Raw genomic sequence first — 21,728 nt, 5'->3', positions numbered from 1 at the left:
TCCTCGAGAGCCTGACGAAGCTGATCTTCGGTATATTGAGGCATTATATATAGAAGAAGACATGTGCAAAAGATGAGCCCATTTGGACGCGAATTGAAAATGTTGTGATAAAAGGAGGTTGGGGGTGGGCATTGGGTTGTGGTGGATTTTCGCGTTTTTGTGGGTGCCAGAAACAGGGGGGTGCCAGGAAGTGGGTATGTTGACTTACCACAATATTCGATGGAGTATCTAGTCCCGACACACTGTGATGAACTTATTCCGCGAACCATTTTGCATCTTTCAACGGATTCATTTCCGTTAATTGTGCTCAAGTAAAGTCACGGAAAACTTTCGTGTTCTGATTTACTGACGCCAAAGCAGTTATTTTCGTATCTGGGTAGGACTCACATCCTAATCGAGCCTTCAAATACTTCTGGGCTAAGTCATCAAAATTGGTCAAATCGGCCTTTTCGGCCCTCTTTGGGGATGGGCAACAGGTTGATCGTCCGGATTTGCACTAATCCTTTCTTTTCCCTTTGACCGAGTCGCTCTATTTTGCTCCGATGAATTAGTCTTGTAGCTGTCTAGACTTTGATGTACATGGCCTACCGAGGCCTTCGATGTATGCGTTTTGGTACACGGGTGAATGGATACTCGTTATTTCGGCACTTGTCAAAGTCATGAACATTGAATTAGACTCTGATAGTCGACTCATCCGGGCTTCGTGTATTTCGTCAGGAATTCAGGATATCTATAAATTCAAGTCTACCTCACCCACAAATGCGAGAAACTTTGTCATCATACCTAGCATCGACTGACCTCTTACTTGTACCATCTCACTATGTTCTTCAATCGATTCATCTCGACAGTGGCGTTCGTAGCTGGCTTAGCCAATGCTCTCGCTCAGCTCGGTCCGGTTCAAGGTCTTGATCGACGACAGGAAAAGTCTACACGTTGTGTAGTGCCTGTCAACGGTAACGGCTCTGATGACACGCCCGCCATCCTTGCTGCTTTTGACAAGTGCAAGACTGACGGACATATCATCTTTGAGAACGTCACGTATCACATCGGCCAAGTCATGAAAACTGTTGATCTAAACAACGTCAAGATTGATATCAAAGGGACTTTGCTAGTATGTGACGATGAGCGTGATTTATCGTAGTCTTTTGACGTTAAGAGATTGACTTGAAATACAGTGGAGCAAGAACACAACGTACTGGCTAGCGAATTCTCTGCCAATTGGCTACCAAAATCAAACCGCCGCCTGGGTGCTTGGAGGAAAGCATCTCGATGTGAGCGGCTTTGGCTATGGCACGTTTGATGGAAATGGCCAGACTTGGTATGACTTGGTCAAGGGAGAGTCGAATTACCCCAGTGAGTCATGCTCTGTACGGTGTTGACGAATGCAACTGTCTTACTCGAAGTAGACCGACCTCATGCTCTCTTGCTTGACGGGGCTGAAGACTCGGTCTTTGAGGGTCTTCGATTTGTCCAGGCTCAAATGTGGTAAGTTGCCAGAATGTTCCGTTCTTTTGCTTCTATACAGCTTTGTGGACTTGTATCAACTTCTCGGAATAGGACGGTCACAATCACGCGGTCCAAACGTGTTCTCCTTCAAGACATCTATGTCAACAACACAAGCTCCAACAGAAACCCGGCTCGTAATACCGACGGGGCTAACACCATGTTCTCGGATAATGTCCACTTTCGTCGCTGGATAATCAAAAATGGAGACGACTGCATCGCGGTCAAAGCTAACTCTACAAACATTCTCATTGAAAACGTGGAATTCCACGACGGTCAGGGCGTTGCTATTGGCAGCATTGGGCAGTATGCTGGCCGGTTTGAGGCCATCGAGAACGTAACGGTCAGAAACGTCTTGGCCCATGGATCTCGATATGCCGGTCGCATCAAGACGTGGACTGGTACGCAGCTCGGATATCCACCAAATGGCGGTGGCGGTGGCCTAGGATGTAAGGCGTGACTTCCTACAACGTCGAGTTGAGAATGAGCTGACTTTTCCACTCAGATGCCAAGAATCTCAGTAAGTTGAAGCCAGTGAAAGCTACCTTATGGAGAGCTATCCAAAATAAATATCCCCATGACGTCCGGGACTAGGATGGTGGAGCTAATTGATATTCCCTTAGGTTGGGATAATGTAACCATTTACGACGCAGAACAGGCTCCCATATACGTGATGCAATGCATCACCTACAACGGTCAGCAGGGCAATTGCAGCTCGTCTTTGTTCGATATCTCCAACATAAGCTTCACCAACTTCCGTGGCACACTCCAAGGAAGCCGCGTCGCCTACTTGCAATGCAGTCGGGCTCACGGCGGATGTGACGATGTCCGGATACAGAATATGAACTTCACCGACATCAGTGTCGATCCCCCGACTTCTGCGACAGGATATAGATGCAGCAACGTGAATGAACCTGAGGGATTCAGTTGCTGAGCTCTTGTTTGATAGGGTTGCCTATAGGGCTGTCAAGGAGGAGAAAGGATACCATCAGCTATGATAGGGTTAACCTATACTTCCGATTCTTATGGCCTACTTAACTTATAGTTACATGCGGCAGCCTATGAAAATTCCCCGGGGGCTCTATGCTTGTAAGATCGCAGGGGAGCAGGGATCATCAGTTTTTGCCTATCTCTTTCTTTCCATATTTTGATATTCCTCAAACAAATACAAATTTGACAAAATGTTCCAAATATCAGGTAAAATGTCTTATATTTACAACCGCAAACTGAGTTCAAAAAAGATCGAGGCTTTGATGATCATGATAAAGTGACGAGAATCAATATGAGAGGAAAAAGATAGCAATGAACGTGCATCTATATGTAGCAAAGGAGATAACGCTTGGATAACTTCTTTCGATACGTAACGGGTTCCGGTATCCCGTGAGATAGTGAATCGATGGCGAGTACCTAGTTATTGACTGAAAACACGTTACGTTAGTCTCACAATCGAGAAAAGTATTTCCAGAAAGGAGATGCATTCGGCGGTAGATGAGAGTTGTTAAAGAAGGTGGACCTTGTCCGGCTGAATTTGACTGCAGAAGGGGTCTTATGTTCAAGGTCTGCAGGTGATTGCAGCTACCGATTCCGGCTGCTTTCTGCTCCAGCACAACCGTCTTGTCTGCTGCAACATAGCGGGGTGAAGTCCAGTAGGGTGAAAGAACTCTGGAAATCTGGATGAGCACTTGAACAGCTGTTGTCTTCTAACTTGTCACGCATATGAACCGGGGGTGGCACTCAGTAAGCTCATCTGATATGGGTTTTTCCGTGTCTAACCTGTCGAAATGTGCAGTCTCCCACCAGCAATGATTTTTATTCGTCTATGTTCAGTGTATCCAGCTGCCACACAACTATAGCACTGACCCGCCTGTGGCGCGTGTCAACGCCACGAGGGCGTGTGTAGCCCACTGTTGAAGCCCAGAGGCTACCACTAGTCTCATCTTCTCTCACTCTGATTAAGTTGCCCCATAGAATGTGCCTCTGAAGCATGTAATGCTGACAATGACTCAACGTGTTGCGTAAGAGTCACGGGATCAAGAACAGAAAGAAACAGAAAGAACTTGCCCGCAGATGAATATAGGTAGTAATGTTAATCCTGATCAGAATGGCTGTGGTTCAGAACCTCCTGGCATTGCCAAAGTTGCGGATGATACTCCATTGGCAATCCCCAATTTGCCACATCCAAAACCCCGCCAAAGAACGGAGCCTCGGGTGTTGTTGTGCTGGCCATGCTGACCACATCCAACTGCGGGTACTGTTCAATATCAGCCGCTGAGGTAACCCTAATAAATCCTGCTGCGTCGCAGTTGCTGCTAACATTGCCCGGCTGGACAGCGGCTGTTGTTTTCATGGCGGTAGTATCTGCTGAAGAAAAGCTGGTATACTCTTCAGAGGTCATTGATCTTGTAGTTGGTACGCCATCGATAGGCGCGAATATTGAAACCTGTGCATTATGTGATGTAGGACCGATGGAGAGCGGGTTTGTCGCAAGGACAGCAGTGTCATTCAGGATAGAAGAAGCGACGTCAACCATGATACGAATAATGTGATACAATATGACCGATTGGTGATCTGGATCGTACTTCTGAAAGAAGGAGATCACAGCGCTGAGAAGACTGAGGTCTTGCGTGGCACTGGAAGCCATCTTATTGTGGAGAATGTTGACGAATAGAACGTCTGCGGACCAAGCTACCTGGTAAAGGAGGTATCTGGATCGCATTATTAGGTCGGCTCAGCTGGCTATAAGATAGTGCGGCTTACGGTGTGTACGGATGTTCTGTCTGATGATATCCAAGGAGTGAAATTGCCGCTCGAGAGGCAGAGACGCAGAGAGCCAGAGAAGGACCGATATTGTCGGGTTGGATGCCTTCTCGATCCTCTACGTATGGAAGACGGAACGCTGCGGAATGAATCGCCACCACCAGTTGAAAGTACGTGAAGTGCAGTGTCGTAAGACAAGCCATCCGTCTATAGTCTCCGTCAACAAGGCATTCGAAGCATTCAGGGTGAATCACCTCCGGGATGCCTCGCCTCCATTCTTCGAGTTCAGAGTCAAGACGAACAATCTGAGCCTCGAGCTCCGATGATGAGACTTTGGCGCTTGAGTACAGCTCTGACGAGATCCGTCCTTGTATCCTCGCTAGACGGACCTGTTGCAAAAAGAAATTGAGAGAAGCGTTATTGGGAAAGTGGTACATACTATACCCATCTGCTGGATACTCTTCTGGTAGGTCGAGTAAGAATTCATCCTTGATAAGTGGGGGCTGGCCAATACGAAGCATAAGGTCATGGTCGAGAATATAAGCCTGCCAAAAAAGCCGACGACGATGAAGCCGATCTGACGGGCTCAAAGTAGACGGAGTGAAGGCTGTGCGAAAGGTTTCTGGACGGTGATAGCCAGACATCAGAAGAAGCTGAACAGCGAGACCCAAAAGAGACTGGGCAACATGGTTTTCGAACGTGAACTTGTAGAATAGGACCTGGAAGATTCAGTATGGGCAATCTTCAGACGAAGGACGCGCTCAATTTACCATGGATAGGAGCGAGCCGATTGTCAATGGCGAAGGCGATCGAATGAGCACATTGGGAATCATGCCTAGAGCATTGTGAATGTATTTCTTGTAGACAGCCTTGTTGCGCATGCGACTTTGTTTGCGAAGGGTATAGGCAAGCATGACATTTACAGCCATCCACCAGCCAGGGTCTTCGATGCGTTGCCCAAGCAAATAGGATCGCATGGCGGTTTGTATCTCAGACTCCTGAAACAGCCTGATGCTCATGTTCGTCGTTGCCATGTATCCTACGGTTCACTTTAGTTAAATTTGGTTCCTCGTCATGCGACTTAGATGCACTACGATGGCGTCTTTACCATTCACGCAATCAGTAACGACTTGATGGTCGGGCAGTGGGTTATTCGTATCCTCAGGCTGCAGGTACGAAGCAGAGTGCAGGCTTTGAAATTGATGTCGGAGGTCGTTCAGTGCATCGGTGAGTCTTGAGTCGCCTACCAGACGTTCGACCTGTGCTAGACCTTGGCGTGAGAGCAGAGAGCAGGCACCTAGACAGTGGTTAGTTTGTTACCGTGTTGCTGATTATCACGTTTCCGGAACTCGTTTTATGTCAGTGAACGACACAAGGATGTGTGTTCACATGGTGTAGGGATCCCCGACTTACCTGTTGCGCAGATGACTTGCGGATGAGGAGCCCTCACATAATGCGCCATCCCCTCAGTGGAGGTGCTGGACATTGATATACGCTTGTCGGATTGTCCAGTCGGCGAATTCACATCGGTGGCGCTCCGACACAGCAGTGTTAGTCCAGTTGTCGAAGCAGAGACTGCAGAATCCGGTGGGTCGAGCGCAGTATCTGGCGATGATACATTTGATTCTGGTTTGATTTCGACCGGCGCGGCGTCATTGACCCGGCATATCGTCGCGGGTCGATTCTTCATTAACACCTCCTCCACTAAAAACTCCATTTGAGCCAATCTCTTGGCCGAATGATCGTATAGGCTTTTTCCGGAGTTACGTTAATAAAATTCCCCATGTTCGGAGTATCAGATAGGCAACCCAGTGGACACCAGGAATCACCATGACACACGTTGGAGGAACTGAGGTAGATTGTGTGATCAGGACTTACAGCCTTCGACGTTGTGTTGGGTGTCGGCCCTGAGGCCAGGTGCAATGCAGCCCAAACCTAAGACAGTGGGAGCAGTCTGGAGTTTTGTGATCGCATTTGACCTGCAAAGTGCGATACCAGATCGCCGGTTCACTGTTAGTCAATGCCCTTGGGTCTCATCTCAGGCGTGCAGGCGACCTGATGCTACTGCCTCGACAGCAACTTACGACAAGCCTGGGCAAAGCTTGAGCGAATCACACGCTGTCTTCACTTTCACTCAAGACAGACGCATCATCTACTGCCTGGAACAACCCGGACCAGTTACATGGAAAGTATAGACATACCTTGCGATGTCGACACGGAATACAAGCTAATGGACGAGGCGGACGATGCGCGTCACTCTTGTGGTTCGCAACTTCTCCATTGTGAAGGGGTTGCTGACGGTCTGGACTCCGCTCCGCGACCTCTCTCGAGTTGCCTCGTTCTGGGCTATTGTTGGTGCCTGACGTGGCCGGCTCTGATCCATGTTTGTCTGCCATTCTCGTACCGACTCTCCTTGATTGCACACGCTGTTTGATGCAATGGCCAAACTGAAATCGTTCGAAAATGAACTGTCGCTGGCTAGCTTTCTGAGTCGACGCACTTCGGCAATGGGTTGAAAAAAATCTGCTTGGCAGTGCTGGTGATTGTTGGCGATCGCTTCGTATAAACGTTGCTAGGCACGCAGCTTAGGGGCGGAAATTAATTTTCTCCGTCTGTATGGACTGGACGCAAAACGGTGTCTACACCGGTAATGGACTTAGGTAAAATCCGGGAATAGTTGGGTCTAAGAGTACCGGAATGCACTTGGAGCTCATCGCAAACCTTGTTGGCATCCACAACATCATTGCGTCGGACTTGGGGCGAACGGATTTCGGAGAGCGTCGGCAATCTGTGATTCTCAAACTCCAAGCTTCCGTCTGGCTAAAGGCAAGACCCAGACAAGTCTGGATCATCACACAAATACAAAATGATACGTAAACCCTCTATTCACCTCAGCTTAACATGACTCGGCACATGTATTGACCTTGCACGTTCAGTTGTCCTTCGTTTTTTACCGACTATTGGCGTATGACCTAGCAGCCTTTCAATATGACCAAGAAGGTTCTTATTGTACTCACCTCTTGTGGCACAATCCCAAAGAGCGGCAAGCCCACTGGCTGGTATCTGGTAGGTCCCCGACGCTCTTGAAAAACTTGCTCCCCGCCCAGATCTAATGGACATCTTCAAAGCCCGAGCTCGCTCATCCATATGATGTTCTAAAAGATGCTGGAGTGGAGCTGGTCTTCGCGTCCCTTGAGGGCGGGATTGCACCCCTTGATCCAGCTTCCGTCAAGGTCTTCGGCAACGATCCATCATCTCAGAATTTCCTGAAGAATCATCAACACACTTGGGAAAACACTGAACGCCTTTCCATGTATGCTGGTAGGGCATCTGAATTCGACGCCATTTTCTTCCCCGGTGGACATGGTCCGATGTTCGATCTGGCTTTCGACCAAGGGAGTCTGAAACTCGTCTCCGACTTTGCCGCACAGAACAAACCTATTGCTGCTGTATGTCATGGGCCTGGAGCTATCGTGAACGTCAAGAATCACGACGGCAGCTATTTGCTCGAGGGAAGACACGTGACCGGGTTTAGCAATATTGAGGAGGGCAAGGCTGGATATACTTCAGAGATGAACTTTTTACTTGAGGATCGTATCAAGGAGGTGGGCGGCAAATATGCCACCGCTGCTGCTCCTTTTGGAGAGATGGTAGTCACTGATGGCATTATAATTACTGGTCAGAATCCAGCGTCTGCCTACGGCGTTGGACAGGCTATTGTTAAAGCCTTGGGTCTTTAGTTCTTGCCAAAATGACAGTTTATGTATTTAACTATGGCTAGTTTTCTCTTTTCTTTCATATCAACTGCTTGCAGAGCGCCCTCATCACAACCCCCCCCCCCCCCCCCGAAACACCCATAAACGCGGCAGCAACGGCAGTGCTGCCATACGTTTGCATTGCTACGTGTGTTACAGTCAGCCTTGAGGCGCGAGCGGCTTCACACGACTTTTATTTTGTACTATGCGCACTGCCAACAGTTAGTCTTATCGCAATATTGTCGTGCGAGACTGGAAGATCTGGGAGTCTTCTGTGCCAACTAAGCAGCCCGTCCAGATCTGCCTTACGCTTTGTTCAGTAAAACCTTGTCTGCTATCACCCTCGATATCGTAGTGCCTGAACCTGATCTACAAGAACGGGCCATCGGAACGCGACTACAAAATGTGATAGTAAGCTGAGTTAAAGCGGTAGTGTACTTTTCGAGGCTGTAGACGGTTTTAGCGGTGATAACGGCTTCTATGAAGTCCGCTCCAGGTTCCCCGCATGCAACCCACCCTTGAAATGTCGATGAATCGCGCAAAGCGCAAAACCACTTCACCGTCATTTTGTGGGTAATCGTCTTCGACTTTGCTCTAACAACGGGATCAGCCTCCAACGCGAACCGAGGAGTACGGACTGGAACGAAGCAGTAAAGACCGATGCAAGAATGCATTGCCGTTTCCTTGGTTATAGAATTATTATAATTACCGAGGGTTGTTCACGTAGACTACCTCATTTCTGGCTAAAATATTGAGAACACCACACACTAGCGATCATGGCTGTCCAGAATCAAGTTGACAACAGTATTGAGCTTTCACTTCTGCATCACGTCGGGATGTTCATGGGTTTTATGATTGCGCTTGTCAGTACTACCACCACTCTCCCCTCTCTCGCCGTAATTCTTTTTTTGCGTTTTCTTTCTCTTGCTTTCCAACTCTTGACCTCAACTCCCCCGTACTCAGCTGACAACTCGGGCAATCCTTCAGATTATGACGTACCAATTATGTCTCATCTTCTACAACCTATTTTTCCACCCTCTCGCCAAGTATCCGGGTCCCCGACTGGCAGCAGCAACTCCCTTGTGGGTTATTTGGTCCTACTACAAAGGCAAGACACCGTGGGATCTTTTGGATCTTCATAACAAGTACGGGCCTGTCGTCCGAACCACGCCAGATGGGTTGTCATTCATCAACGCCAGTCAGTGGAAAGAGATATATGGCCATAAACCCTCTGGAGAACTCGAGTTCTCAAAGGATCCGAAGTATCACGCGGGGTGGAAAGGAGAGCCAGTCATTCTCAATGCCGATCGTCATTATCATGGCTACATTCGCAAGCTTTTTGCTCATGGTTTCTCCGAAAAGGCTTTGAGAGAACAGGAACCAATCCTGCAGGAGTATGTCGACCTCTTGTTTCACAGACTTGACAGCATCAGCCAGAGCGAACAGCCTATAGACCTCGTACAATGGTTCAACGTGAGTACCCGGAGATTCTAATGACTGGGCCCGAATGAGAAGATATCGATGTGGTACGGTTAATGTGCTAATCGAACACATCTCAATCGCAGTATTTTACATTTGACTTCATCGGCTACTTAAGTACGTCACGATAAGTTCCCACTCAATGTTCATTCCTACTTATGGTAATGCCTAACTTGAGCAATCAGCCTTTGGCGAGTCCTTTGAATGTCTCGAGTCTTCCAAAATGCACACCTGGGTGAACATATTCTTCTCATTACTGAAGAATATGGCGCTGCATCAAGTCGTTGCCCGTCTGCCGAAGTTAGCTCAATATCCTGCTTCTCTGTGAATGATTCCAAGTCAAGTAGTGACACAAGTCGCGACTCTTAACACACTACAAAAGGTTGAATCCCTTCTGTTCTGTGTCTCTTTGGCTTGACTATTGACACCACTCAGGAAAAAGTCAATCATCGTCTTAAAACACAACCTCCAGTGCCGGACTTCATGGAAAAGATGATTGCTGCACACGAATCTGGCAAAATGTCATACCACCAGCTAGAAGAAAACTCACAAATCCTGATTGGTGCAGGAAGTGAGACGACAGCTACTCTCCTTTCTGGTAAGCAAGATCTTGTTCCAATACTTTGGCGTGTGATCAATTGACTTTCTTGCAGGTCTCGTTTGGCTTTTGCTCAAGCACCCACGGGTCTACGACAAGCTTGCTACCGAGATCAGGACGATGTTCGAAAGGCCTGAGGACATCACAATGATCAGCGTCAACGAATGTCGGTATCTGCTTGCCTGCATCGAAGAGACACTGCGCATCTACCCCCCTTCACCACAGCCTCATCCGCGTATTATCCCTCCTGGCGGTGCAACAGTTGACAATGAATTTCTTCCGGAGGGCACATTTGTCAGTATTCCGATCTATGCCGCCTCGAACAGTCCTATGAACTGGACCAATCCTGAGGAGTTCGCGCCGGAGCGTTGGATCGGAGAAGACGCAAGATTCGATAATGATAAACGAGATGCGTCGCAGCCTTTTCAGTACGGACCACGCAACTGCATTGGCAGGAATCTAGCATACGTTGAGATGAAGATCATAATGTCTCGACTCCTGTGGCACTTTGATGTCATGAACGCAACGGATTATAATTGGATGGATCAACGAGTCTTTGCAGTGTGGGAAAAATCACCTTTGTGGGTGAGACTTTGTCCCGCAAAACGCACTTAGTACAAGTGACAAGATGGAACCAATTTGCTGGCAGGCAGAAAAGACTCACGAGGGACACCAGGCTTTAACATAGATGATATCTCACGCCCTAAATAGACTGATATGGGTTTCTGCGTCTATCCGTCTTCGCCGTTATCTGTCTCATCAACCCTGAACAGCCCATACTTGTGATGTTCATCTACTTTCTATGCTCTTTTGAAGCCCTTCAGCTCTTTATAACGTGAGCATGGGTATCTGTGATATTGGTGCGATTCGTTCCAATAAAGCATCTCCAAGACAGCGTCCTATCAACGGTGGCTGAAGCGCGTCCGTATGATGGACGTTTTGTGGATCGTGGAATGCTGTCTAGAGTGGAATACTAGCCAGACCTCGCGAACGAGGGGCAACCTGTTGTGGAGCTTGAGTAAGCCGCTTTTCTACTCCGCATAACTCTCGGGTGGTCTACCACGATGTGTTTTGACGTCTGACTCGCAAAGCATTGAAGGTGATAGTCGAAGTAAAAGATACAGTAAGGTAACAGATATGAAAATGCAAATCAAGCGAAGGGAATAAGTAAGATGAGGTATCCGTTTATAGTGCTGATAAGTTTTCCTCATAATAGCCAGGTACGTGATAGCTTTTGAGACGGTGTAGCAACATAGGTGGATATCAAACAGGTAGGCTTCGAGGTGAGTCCTGAAATCGTCATCCCCGGGATTTACATATGGGGCAAGACCGAGAAGTCACCATCAGGAGTAATTCACTTTTCTAGTCAAGGAGGGCTCACGGCTGTAGAGCTAAGATAAGGTAGGGGTTGAACCTACGACCCTTTATCATCGGACTATTCTGCTGTCGAGCCTCGGCTGCTCGAACGAGGCGGGGCTTGGATCCTTTGTGATTCTGCTGATGCACTAGCTTGAAGCCACTGACCATCAACTCGATAGGCTTTGTCTAGGGTAATAGGCTCTAACATCAAGCCGAAAGATGGCTGATACGCTGCCTGACAGGGGACTTTGATCCTCAGCAGTATCAAACCGCAGTACCGACGCAAGATAATCGGTCATTCGACTTGTCAAGGACTTCGGGCTAGTCTGGGTCTTTTCGGAAGTCTCTTCTCGCCATTTGTGCGGAAGGCAACCCGTTTTAACGTGGTGTACCGGAACATGAGACAATCACGACTTTTCTCCCCTACCCAATCAAAATCGAGATAGAATCCAAAGTCGGTTCCAGACTAATAAAATTCCTATCTGAAATAGCGCAAGCTGCGAACCAAGAACCGGACTGAAAGTTCACACATACTTCTTTAACCACATTACTCACTGCCTCTTTTCGGTGGCTGCACAAAGTTCGCAGAGTATGCATGGTATAGACGATACTAAGCACAGGAATCCAGTTCTTGGGTCCTGGACAATCTCAAGCCCGAGGAAGTCTCCATGATCTCCGGACTGAAGAAATCTATTGTAGCAGGAACGGACAACCATCGGGGTTCAACAAATTGCAACCAGTGGGTCATCTACACTGGAACCCTATGCTTACTTCGCTCGATCAATTCCTCAACGTATTTCTCAAGGGGGGTGGCTTGGACATCAGGATAAAGTTTCTTCGCGTCTAGATATCCCAAGTATGCAGCATGCTCAAGAGCGTTATCCCTTCGCACGCCCAGCAGGTTAGGCTCTTTCGCAGTAAGGTAGAAGGTTGGCGCAGTCTGTCTCTTGACAAACGTGGAATCCGGAGCAATGTGATTATCCGCTACCACCAGAATTTGCCACCCCCCCCCCCCCCCCCCCCAAAGGCCAAGTGATTAAGACTTCTTGAATCTAAAGTGTACACATCATGTTCCTGGAGTGGCAGCAGATGATGATGTTTTGATCCAAAGGGCAACTCGCGACTGTGGTTCTCTCTGCGATGCGAGCGTTGGTGCGACATGCTTGGTTTGTCTACCGTCATTTTCGTTCAACCTGTCACATACGACCATACCCATTGGAAAACTCGGGATCCCGTCCGCTCTCCCATAGATAAGCCAATGAGGGCCGGATTAGTAGTTGGGTCGGTGACGACCAGCGAATACCTGGTGTTGTATGTTTTTGACACTGTCTGAATTTTTTTGAAGTTTCACCGATATTACACGATGTGGCCGAGCAGGCGAACTTTGCTGTCTTCGACTAGGTTGACAAGTTAAGTAACTAACATATGACTAATGCAACCTAAGTCTTAGTGGGCATGCACGGACAGCACCGCCTCACCAGCAAAACAAGCCCTCCGCCACAAATCCAATCTCGGCTCACCCGGGGCCTTCGTGGAAGAATTCCCGAACCTCATGACCACGCATATATAACGGCATGGCCGGCCTAATGGTTAACTTCGGCCAGCAACTTATGTAGTTTTCGTCTTGGCAAGCTTTCTCGCTGGAGAATTCTGAAGCTGATTGTGTTGATTCCACTTGAGGGGAACTTGTCTTGGCCGTAGCCAGTTAGCACTATGTCCGCACGAACTCGGTGCAAAGTAAGGTAGTTGAGACAGAGGTTCTAAATTTCTTCAGGTCGCCGCAAGAAATCCCGCCATACTAGTCTGTACTCAAGCTTTGCTACATGTGCCATTCAAAATGCCTTTTAAACGCCTTTAATTCCTAGCATGGTCATCGGCTTCCCAGGACAGAGATTTAACGTGGGGCCCCATGGGCTATTAATACGACATTAGTATGGAGTAGCTCCATCCGCCTCATCCTAGTCACAATCTTATCCCGTTTATGCTTCCACGCCCTAGTGGGTTCTCAACAGGGAGAAGAACGGCGAAACACGAATTGACCAAGGTTCCGGGTCAAGAAACCGAAGCCAGTCCCATTGGTAGGTCTCCTTGCAGGCGAACACGAACATGCCAAGGCATCAGAAAGGGGCCAACTGGTTCTAGCGCGGGGAAATAGAGGAACATCCCGGACGTCTACTTGGGTTGACGAGCCGCATTTTGAACACGAGCATGCCAAGAGCGTAGAACGGGCCACCGTGTGACATCAGAGCCGGACCGCATGGGTCAACACCGAAGTTAGATCAACGGCATCCATATCATCCACTACGAAGGGACCAAGACTAGGCGGAGGGACCCGCCTCAAAGCAGGGCATCTCGTAGGACAGCAGACATAAGAGGTGGTCATGGCCACGATGCCGGCTTCTCCTCTACCTTCTGACCAGTTGTCAAACGTATTCGCTCTATCGCCATCCTCACATCTCCTATCGGCTCGTGGCTTGGGCCGTCCTTCGTTACAAATCAACCCATCCGTCACTCGTTCAACCATCCCTTCACTCCACGATGCTGTCCAGCTCGCTCCTCACCCTCTTCTCGCTCGCAGCAACGGCCGCCGCAACCGCAATCCCTCGCGCAGACACCACCTGCACAAATCCAGAGGTCCGCAAAGAATGGCGTGAACTCACCACAGCCGAGAAAGCAGAGTACATCCGCGCCGCCGTGTGCCTCCGCAACCTCCCCAAAGCCAAATACGCCGCCATCGACGCCGTCACAACGCGCATGGACGACCTTGTCTACACCCACTTCGCTCTCAACACCGACATCCACTTTGTCGCAAACTTCCTGCCCTGGCACCGCTGGTACGTCAAGCTACACGAGGATCTCCTCCGGTCCGAGTGCGGCTTCAAGGGAACGCAGCCCTACTGGGACTGGAGCATCGACGCCGACGCGCTCGATACACAGCACTCCCCCGTCTTCGATCCCGTCACTGGCTTCGGTGGCGATGGCAAGCGCACAAGTAGCGACGTGCCGGGCTTTCAGCGGTGCGTCATCGACGGTCCGTTTGCCAACACGAATTTGACATTGGCTATGGGGTGGCCTGATATGAACACGCCCGGAAACCGACTGCACTGCTTCACGCGCGAGTTCAACGGCGGCGAGGGTAATGACGCGAATGGCGATCCTATTATTGGTGATATGCAGGCGGGAGCATACAACTCGAGGACCATGAACACCATCTACGGTTTCGACAGGTTCCCCGATATGGTCTCCATGCTCGAGGGACTGCCGCATGCGCAGAGTATGTCATCTCTTTTCTTACTTAACTTCGGTCATGCTAACAGACTTGCAGTTCACAGCATCATCTTTGGCGACATGGGTCCCGCCACCTCGCCCAACGAGCCTCTCTTTTTCCTTCACCACGGCAATGTTGACCGTGCCTGGGCCAAGGTAAGTCCCGCACACAGCTGAGTGGAATTACACAAGATGCAGTATCTGATTTCCTTCGCAGTGGCAAGGCCGTAACGCCACCCGCCTCGCCGATTACGCAGGCTTCAACAACGCGGACAAGACCATCTCCGCCTCCATCACAGATACCATGCCCGTTTTGGAACTCGTCGACGTCGAACCCGTTGTCAAGGATTACATGGACACCCTGAGTGGCCCTCTCTGTTACACCTATTCATCTATGTAAGAATTGTGTGAAACTCTGGCTTAGATCCATTTACTACGATTCAGAAGTCAGCAGAGGCATGTAAGTGGCTTCAGATTGACAGGCAGCCATGAGAGGTGCGCCGCGCCTGAGTTACACATGTGATCTTGGAAGTTTGGCCGGTTCAGAAAACATCCGCAGTTTAGATATACCCATTTGAATGCAATAGTTTTTACACGATTTGTTACTCCATGAATCGGCAGGCTTTGCGTGATAGCATTGACATGATCTCTCTCTTATGTCGTCGTTGAGATCCAACTCTTGGAACCCTGTCCAGATGTGTAAGTCGGCCGTTCGCTCCGAGCCAACGCCTTGTCCACTCTGACTTCAACCTCAACTTGTTTCTGGATCCTTGATACCTTACCATCCGTCGCATTTATGATGTCCATCTCTGTGCCGTCGTACCCCTTGTAATGTGGTACAAGACCCCGTTCGCTGTGATTATCAGCGGCGTCGGAGCCACTACCATTGCGAATGTAACCGGCCTGGCTCCTGGGCACACTCAACCATGGCCCTGTCTTTGAACGCATACCACCACCGCCAGTCCCAGATGGCCCCTCTCCTCCGTAACTTTGTAGCTTGCTGCGGAAGCCCAGCTTGAAAGACATGATGCGGATGAGCGGCTGGAGTGCTGGGAAGGACGCGACCCATAGGCCGACATGCCCCTCAAGGTTGGTCCAGATACCAATCGTGGACATGTTAAACGTCCTAGCGACTGTTCTTAGCTGTGTATCTCGGTGTTCCTAGCAGAGTGGCCTGCAAGGCCAGACTTACGGGTCAGAGAGAAATTGACTCTTCTTCATCATTGCCAGACGAACGCAGCCAGTAGCCACAACAAAGATGCCGACGCTGAAGACACATATCACCTGGAATGCCCTCTTCGACCAGAGCATCTTGGTGTAGATCACCCAGATAGGTAAGCCCATGAGGCAGAAGTCCAGGACCAAGCCGACGATCTGGTGCACCACCATCATAGTGTTTTGGTATTCGGACGGGACACAGTTCTTTCCAGGAAAGAAGGGCGGCTTCCACAAATGCCTATCGAAGAACAACTGTCAGAGATTGGTGGCCTTATGACAGGTGACTTAGGAGAGACGTACGAGAGAGGGCTGCACTGGGTCAAGCGGTAGATGACACATCCCAGTGTCTGCGCTATGACGAAGAATCCCGTCGTGTAGGATAGAATAATGAAGGTTCCTGTGCATGATATTAGGTTTTAAGTGATACTGGTAGTGAGATCGTATTGAATGCATACTGTCTTGGCTCAAGCGTGGCAGGAAGGCAACGATTGAGAGTCTCATTAGGCCAGTACCGATGAGGTAGAGCAGGCCATTCGTGACAATTCCCTACAATCAAAAGACTTATGAGCATCTTTGGAGGGATGAAAGAAGACTTGTCAGTTCAGACTCACCTCGAACCATGTTGTGAAGTCAGCCTTCGGGATATACTTGAGATGCGCGCCACTTCCATATTGCACCACTGAGATGGCATTAGTTATGAATCGTCTTTTTTGATATTACATGAACTCACGCCAGATATCCATAGCAGACTCTGAAGTCAGTACTGCCTAGATGTGCGCAAATCTCAGTCAGAGACCCAAGTAACTCATCTTCATCCAGTCAAACGGTGAGGTGGCGACTAACCCATGCGAGGAATGCCAGGACGTCGTCCAAACCCAAGGCTTTCGCGATGAAAGCGCGGACAAATTGTCTCAATCCCACTATTATAGAAGTGCAAACTATGAGCGCAATATTCAGTTGCAAGATCTTGGGCCCAGCATATCCTGGAGATTCCGTGAAGTGAAGCGGTGAGGTTGCTGCTGTCGCTGCCATCTTGCTGATATTGCAGCCGCGGGGAAACTCGAAAAGCGAGGAAAGAGAAACACCAGAAAAAAGGCAAGGGACAGAAAAGAAGGAGAAATGGAATTCAAACAGCGAGTACCATGTCTGGACTCCAGAATAACAAAGGAAGAATTCGCAATCGAGCAGATGCGTAGACTGCAGGCCGCCCGAGTACCAGGGTATGGGATTTTTTCAATGCATAAGTACCAAGCCAAGGAGTCTCTTCATCATCACCGTGCCGCACACATACATCGCGAAATATGACTTGGTTGTGTCTACCATAGGATTTACCGAGGAATGCACTTCGGACATGGATCTCCGTGTAGGTACCCGACTCATCCGGTGTATCCGTACCTGCGTCGGTAAATTATGAAATGCGGTTCGAGTCACTGCTGGCATTTATCTGAATGTGAAATTGCCTTTGCATCCAACGCAATATATGATGACCTGAGCTGGTGCGAACGAGGCGCTCTGCTTCTTCTGCTAATCTTCTTCTCCACAGATCCTCTCGGAACCGCATCTACTTTACTTGCCTGTACCAGAGCTTTGAAAGCAATTGGTGAGGACGACCCAGGTCTGAGTTGCAGTATCATCTAGATTATGATCAAAACCAACAGCTCATCAATAGAGGCACTAATTCCGGGTTTGTGGGATTAGCCAAGAATTTTCAGTGGCACCCAATCAATATCAACATGTCCATGAACCATCGAACATTGGCATAAAGATCTCAATTCATAGGAGACTCTTCCCAGACCGTGCCTATTTCTCCCACATTCCGAAGGGCCAACTAGAACGCAGTCGGTTTCAACATGGAGGCGTATCTGCCAAGTGATGGTCAGAAATCATTCCAATCGGCCAGCTTATCCGGTTACCTTGCGTTCGGCTCCAAAGAAAACGAGCGGAGATGATGACCCAACTTGGAAGGCCAATCTAGAAACCCTTGCCAGCGACAACCAACAGTCAACAACCAACAAACGGCAGACATTTTCTTGCTCTTTTGGTGTACATCTTACGATTACCTACATGTTGTGGTTGTGATAGGGTCGCTTATACTGTCCCTACGGGATGGCTCCACCAACGCCACGAACCAACACAGCTACTCCAGATTTGATGCCACGACTGCAAGTTTGCATTCTGAAAACCTAACTTCTGCCATGAAGCCTCTCTAATTCACTTGAGAAGCTTTGTGGCATTGTGGAAGTCGCAATGTATTTGAGACTTTGGGGTCAACTCAACATCAGGCACGAGAGCCCCGTCAAAGTGGCATTTCTAGCTATTAGCAACGCGGAGTTGGTTGGAGAGAGCTTCGTGACCCGGGGCTCATACGATTGGACAGGGAACCAGCCACGAACGTTCACGGAGACCTTGGCAGGGATAGTGTACCAACCTTCTTTCGACGCCGCACACTAACGCAAGCATCCTGCAGGTTCCTTTCCTTTGCCTGCAGATTGCAAGGATGTTCGTCTTTTCCAGCATTCGGCGCTGTCCTCCCCCGAGGAGCGGCCGACATACCGACGAATCATTTTAGCCCCTTTAGCAAAACCATTTCATTCTTCTCTGTTGAAGATTTGCGATTCGAAACCTTTTCTTCAAATTCATGTGACGAGAAGCTGAGTCAAGTTTGCGATCCAGCACAGAGGAAGGGCCCATGGATTGCGGCACAGCCCGAGCGATCCTTCGAGTATCATATTTCTGATAAACATTGATGTTTGGTCGGCCGGCTAAGTTGCAAGTTGCAACTCAACTGCTTCCCGAAAGCTCCGTTGCCACATCCACTACTGAGTCGATGGCAAGGTTACATCCCACAACCCGGTGTCCTGCAACCAGGGTCGCGATCCATGGCCCGACATGGACCGACAAGACCAGTATCTCTCGGGGTGAAAGTTGATATCCGGTTCCTCTCGACCTAGCGCTTTGCTACCAAAAGGCTGCGTATGCCCATCTCAGAAGCTCGCTCGAAGTCCATCCCCAATTGATCGGACGAGTCCTATGATTGGTCGCGCGTGAAGATAGCCTCACATTCAACAAATCTCTCGCAACGGCCTCTATCGCCTTCATCTAGACTTCCGCCATGTGGTCTCTCTCGTCACTTATCTTGGCTGCCGCGTCTTTTGCGGGCTTCCAACTGCAGGGAATCGCTGCCGCTCCTACGAATGGAACTCACTCAGGATGTTGCCGCAACCCTCTCGTCAGACATGAGTGGCGGCAGCTGTCCCTGGACCAACGTCTGGATTACATTCGCTCCGTCAAGTGCCTAATGGCTCTGCCGTCAGAGGGAAACGATCTTTGGCCTGGGGCAAAGTCTCGCTTCGATGATTTCCAGGGTATGCATATCTACATGACGCAGAAGGTGCATTTTAACGTAAGTTCTACCCTCAATGCTTTAGCCAAAGTAAGGCTATATTAGAATTGGAAAGTCTAACGGTTGATCGTGACAGGGTCCATTTCTCCCGTGAGTAGAAGATGTGCAATGCTCGGATCAAGTTTGACGTCCGTTTCAACTGACAGTGCCCAGATGGCATCGTTGGATGCTTTACCTGTACGAGTCTGAGTTACGCAACAAATGCTCATATGACGGCGCACTTCCGTACTGGGATGTCAGCCTAGACAATACTGCGGAAACTTTCGTCAACTCGCCTGTATTTGACAACGTTTACGGCGTCGGAGGCAACGGACCATACATCGAAGACGTGAGCGATAAGGATGAGTTCCCGGTTCAGAAGCCGATTACAATCCCGGGCAGAAGCGGCGGCGGTAACTTCTTCACTCCAGAGCTTGACACAGTGGCATCTGGCTAACAGAGTGGATAGGCTGTATTGTGGAAGGACCATTTGCAAACCACACCGTCCCCATGGGCCTTGGTAAGTTGCGTTGTCGAGCCTCAGACGACGATTGTGTTTAAAACTCGCCATGCTGACGGGCTAAGGATTATCTGTCACCTCAACACCCCACTGCCTGCGCCGCGATTTCAGTCTACCCATCATCACGAGTGCCCTTAGTGACGAGGTCATCGACAAGACTCTCGCAGCGGCCACATTTTCCGAATTCAACCTGGCCATTCAGGGGTATAGCATGCAGGTTAGCGGCATGACTTTGCATGCGGGCTTGCACATTGGCATTGGCGGTGCAGTTGGCGATGTAAGCAGCCGTGACTTCCTGCTAGACTGATGGTTTCTGGTTGACAACTTGGCTGACCCGTGATCACCCGTTAGTGTGCTGACATGTACTCCTCTCCCGGAGATCCCGTCTTCTACTTCATCCATGGCGCTTTGGATAAGGTTTGGAATGACTGGCAGCGTAGAGGCAAGTTTCCTTTCTTGTTTTACTGGATAGTCGCATTTCTGTTTATTACTTGCAGTACTAATCAATACTTTCAACGTTGCAGACTGGCCCGCGCGCAAGACGGACATCGGCGGCCCGGATGTGATATTTGGTTATCCGTTCAATTACACCACGAATCCCGCCTACGAGAATATCACTCTGCAGTATCCCTTGTCTTACCCTAATTTCGGCAAGGATATGATTGTTGCTGATATGATGGATATTCACGGGGGTCCTTTCTGCTACGAGTACAAATGAGGGTGCCCGGGGACGGCCTGCAGGCGATGAAAATACTAATGCTGTAGCGAGGGCATCGATCAGACGCCTCGCTAACATCAAGTACTGAAAGTACCTGGAGTAATAATATAATGTAACATTTGACATTAGACTCTCGTTCTTGAGGAAGTGGAAACATTTTGTCGTCACGTACACTGCTAGATGGGATTCACTGACACGTTGAGAACCTATTATCCCATCCCGATGGAGCAAGACTGCCACCAGCAGGCAGTTATGACCTTGGTAGCGTGCTTCGTTAACTCATTCACACATCCATTAGGCTGACCAAGAATATAGATTTAGATCTTTGTGATTTTCAAGCTAAACAGCGTTGACGGACCATAACCCTTGGCGATTTGCTCCCGGGGTTTAGGAAGCCCCCACCAGCGGCGGGATATCCGAAAGCTAACGTCGGAACTCCATACGACACGTGCAAGTGATCAGCCTCCTTTCTTCTCTCCTTAAAAGATGATTTCTTTTTTAGCTCAGGTTCGGCGAACGGCGTAACGTTTTGGCTTGCGTCTGTCCAGACCCGACTTCGGCTCGAGGAGAGCCAGGAATGAAAGGCCACGTACCTTAGGGCCAGTCTCGGCTACTCGTAGGATCCGAAAGGCAGTCACTTAAAGTCATGGTAGCTTCTAAGATCAAAACACTACAGGCTGAAGTTCACGATCCAACCGCCCCCAGCCATATCAAATGAGGAGGAACGTGTAAGTTTCATCGGCTGGGGACAAATGCCGTCCCACCACCTCAGCTCAACGTGCATGAACCCCCTCATCCCATCCGCCACACTGAGACAACACACCAAGCTTTTCCTTGTAGACGAGGAAGGCGTGCGCTAGGCGCCCCAAGCTCCAAGCAGGGAACGCCACGCTCATATCCTCTTCTACGGTCTCACCTCAGCCGCAGAGGCCCAGCCCCACGGCACCCTCACCTAGCGTGACCACTAAGTCAACATACCCACTTCCTGGCACCCCCCTGTTTCTGGCACCCACAAAAACGCGAAAATCCACCACAACCCAATGCCCACCCCCAACCTCCTTTTATCACAACATTTTCAATTCGCGTCCAAATGGGCTCATCTTTTGCACATGTCTTCTTCTATATATAATGCCTCAATATACCGAAGATCAGCTTCGTCAGGCTCTCGAGGA

At 49.4% G+C, this 21,728-nt stretch overlaps 7 protein-coding genes across 7 annotated transcripts; 5 read left to right on the top strand and 2 right to left on the bottom strand.

Moving 5' to 3' along the window:
* Positions 1 to 820: 820 nt before the first annotated feature.
* CTAM01_16809 (polygalacturonase) lies at positions 821 to 2,437 on the top strand (the record flags this gene model as incomplete). Its single annotated transcript, XM_060532801.1, has 6 exons — positions 821 to 1,111; positions 1,176 to 1,353; positions 1,407 to 1,485; positions 1,558 to 1,952; positions 2,009 to 2,023; positions 2,127 to 2,437. 6 exons carry the CDS (start codon positions 821 to 823, stop codon positions 2,435 to 2,437), a joined length of 1,269 nt encoding a protein of 422 aa, XP_060372627.1.
* Positions 2,438 to 3,589: 1,152 nt separating this feature from the next.
* Positions 3,590 to 5,977, bottom strand: CTAM01_16808 (fungal specific transcription factor domain-containing protein; the record flags this gene model as incomplete). The annotated part of the gene is made up of 5 exons (XM_060532800.1): positions 3,590 to 4,208; positions 4,261 to 4,979; positions 5,031 to 5,299; positions 5,369 to 5,557; positions 5,674 to 5,977. The coding sequence occupies 5 exons, from the start codon at positions 5,975 to 5,977 to the stop codon at positions 3,590 to 3,592; spliced, it is 2,100 nt and encodes a 699-aa protein (XP_060372626.1).
* A 1,271-nt stretch (positions 5,978 to 7,248) lies between these two features.
* Positions 7,249 to 8,000, top strand: CTAM01_16807 (DJ-1/PfpI family protein; the record flags this gene model as incomplete). The annotated part of the gene is made up of 2 exons (XM_060532799.1): positions 7,249 to 7,326; positions 7,389 to 8,000. The coding sequence occupies 2 exons, from the start codon at positions 7,249 to 7,251 to the stop codon at positions 7,998 to 8,000; spliced, it is 690 nt and encodes a 229-aa protein (XP_060372625.1).
* Positions 8,001 to 8,791: 791 nt separating this feature from the next.
* CTAM01_16806 (averantin oxidoreductase) lies at positions 8,792 to 10,707 on the top strand (the record flags this gene model as incomplete). Its single annotated transcript, XM_060532798.1, has 5 exons — positions 8,792 to 8,878; positions 9,003 to 9,488; positions 9,581 to 9,611; positions 9,967 to 10,092; positions 10,148 to 10,707. 5 exons carry the CDS (start codon positions 8,792 to 8,794, stop codon positions 10,705 to 10,707), a joined length of 1,290 nt encoding a protein of 429 aa, XP_060372624.1.
* A 3,282-nt stretch (positions 10,708 to 13,989) lies between these two features.
* Positions 13,990 to 15,118, top strand: CTAM01_16805 (uncharacterized protein; the record flags this gene model as incomplete). Its single annotated transcript, XM_060532797.1, has 3 exons — positions 13,990 to 14,725; positions 14,777 to 14,874; positions 14,936 to 15,118. 3 exons carry the CDS (start codon positions 13,990 to 13,992, stop codon positions 15,116 to 15,118), a joined length of 1,017 nt encoding a protein of 338 aa, XP_060372623.1.
* A 254-nt stretch (positions 15,119 to 15,372) lies between these two features.
* On the bottom strand, positions 15,373 to 16,968 carry CTAM01_16804 (uncharacterized protein; the record flags this gene model as incomplete). The annotated part of the gene is made up of 7 exons (XM_060532796.1): positions 15,373 to 15,844; positions 15,911 to 16,174; positions 16,237 to 16,333; positions 16,392 to 16,482; positions 16,548 to 16,615; positions 16,667 to 16,703; positions 16,780 to 16,968. The coding sequence occupies 7 exons, from the start codon at positions 16,966 to 16,968 to the stop codon at positions 15,373 to 15,375; spliced, it is 1,218 nt and encodes a 405-aa protein (XP_060372622.1).
* Positions 16,969 to 19,048: 2,080 nt separating this feature from the next.
* On the top strand, positions 19,049 to 20,556 carry CTAM01_16803 (uncharacterized protein; the record flags this gene model as incomplete). The annotated part of the gene is made up of 7 exons (XM_060532795.1): positions 19,049 to 19,339; positions 19,416 to 19,429; positions 19,493 to 19,731; positions 19,788 to 19,838; positions 19,904 to 20,115; positions 20,190 to 20,274; positions 20,363 to 20,556. The coding sequence occupies 7 exons, from the start codon at positions 19,049 to 19,051 to the stop codon at positions 20,554 to 20,556; spliced, it is 1,086 nt and encodes a 361-aa protein (XP_060372621.1).
* Positions 20,557 to 21,728: the final 1,172 nt, after the last annotated feature.

Source organism: Colletotrichum tamarilloi (genome assembly GCF_030869305.1).
Source record: "Colletotrichum tamarilloi strain Tom-12 chromosome Unknown Scaffold_265.1, whole genome shotgun sequence".
NCBI lineage: Eukaryota > Fungi > Ascomycota > Sordariomycetes > Glomerellales > Glomerellaceae > Colletotrichum > Colletotrichum tamarilloi.
Note: the sequence above shows the minus strand (reverse complement) of the source record. Positions and strands in the feature narration are given on the sequence as shown.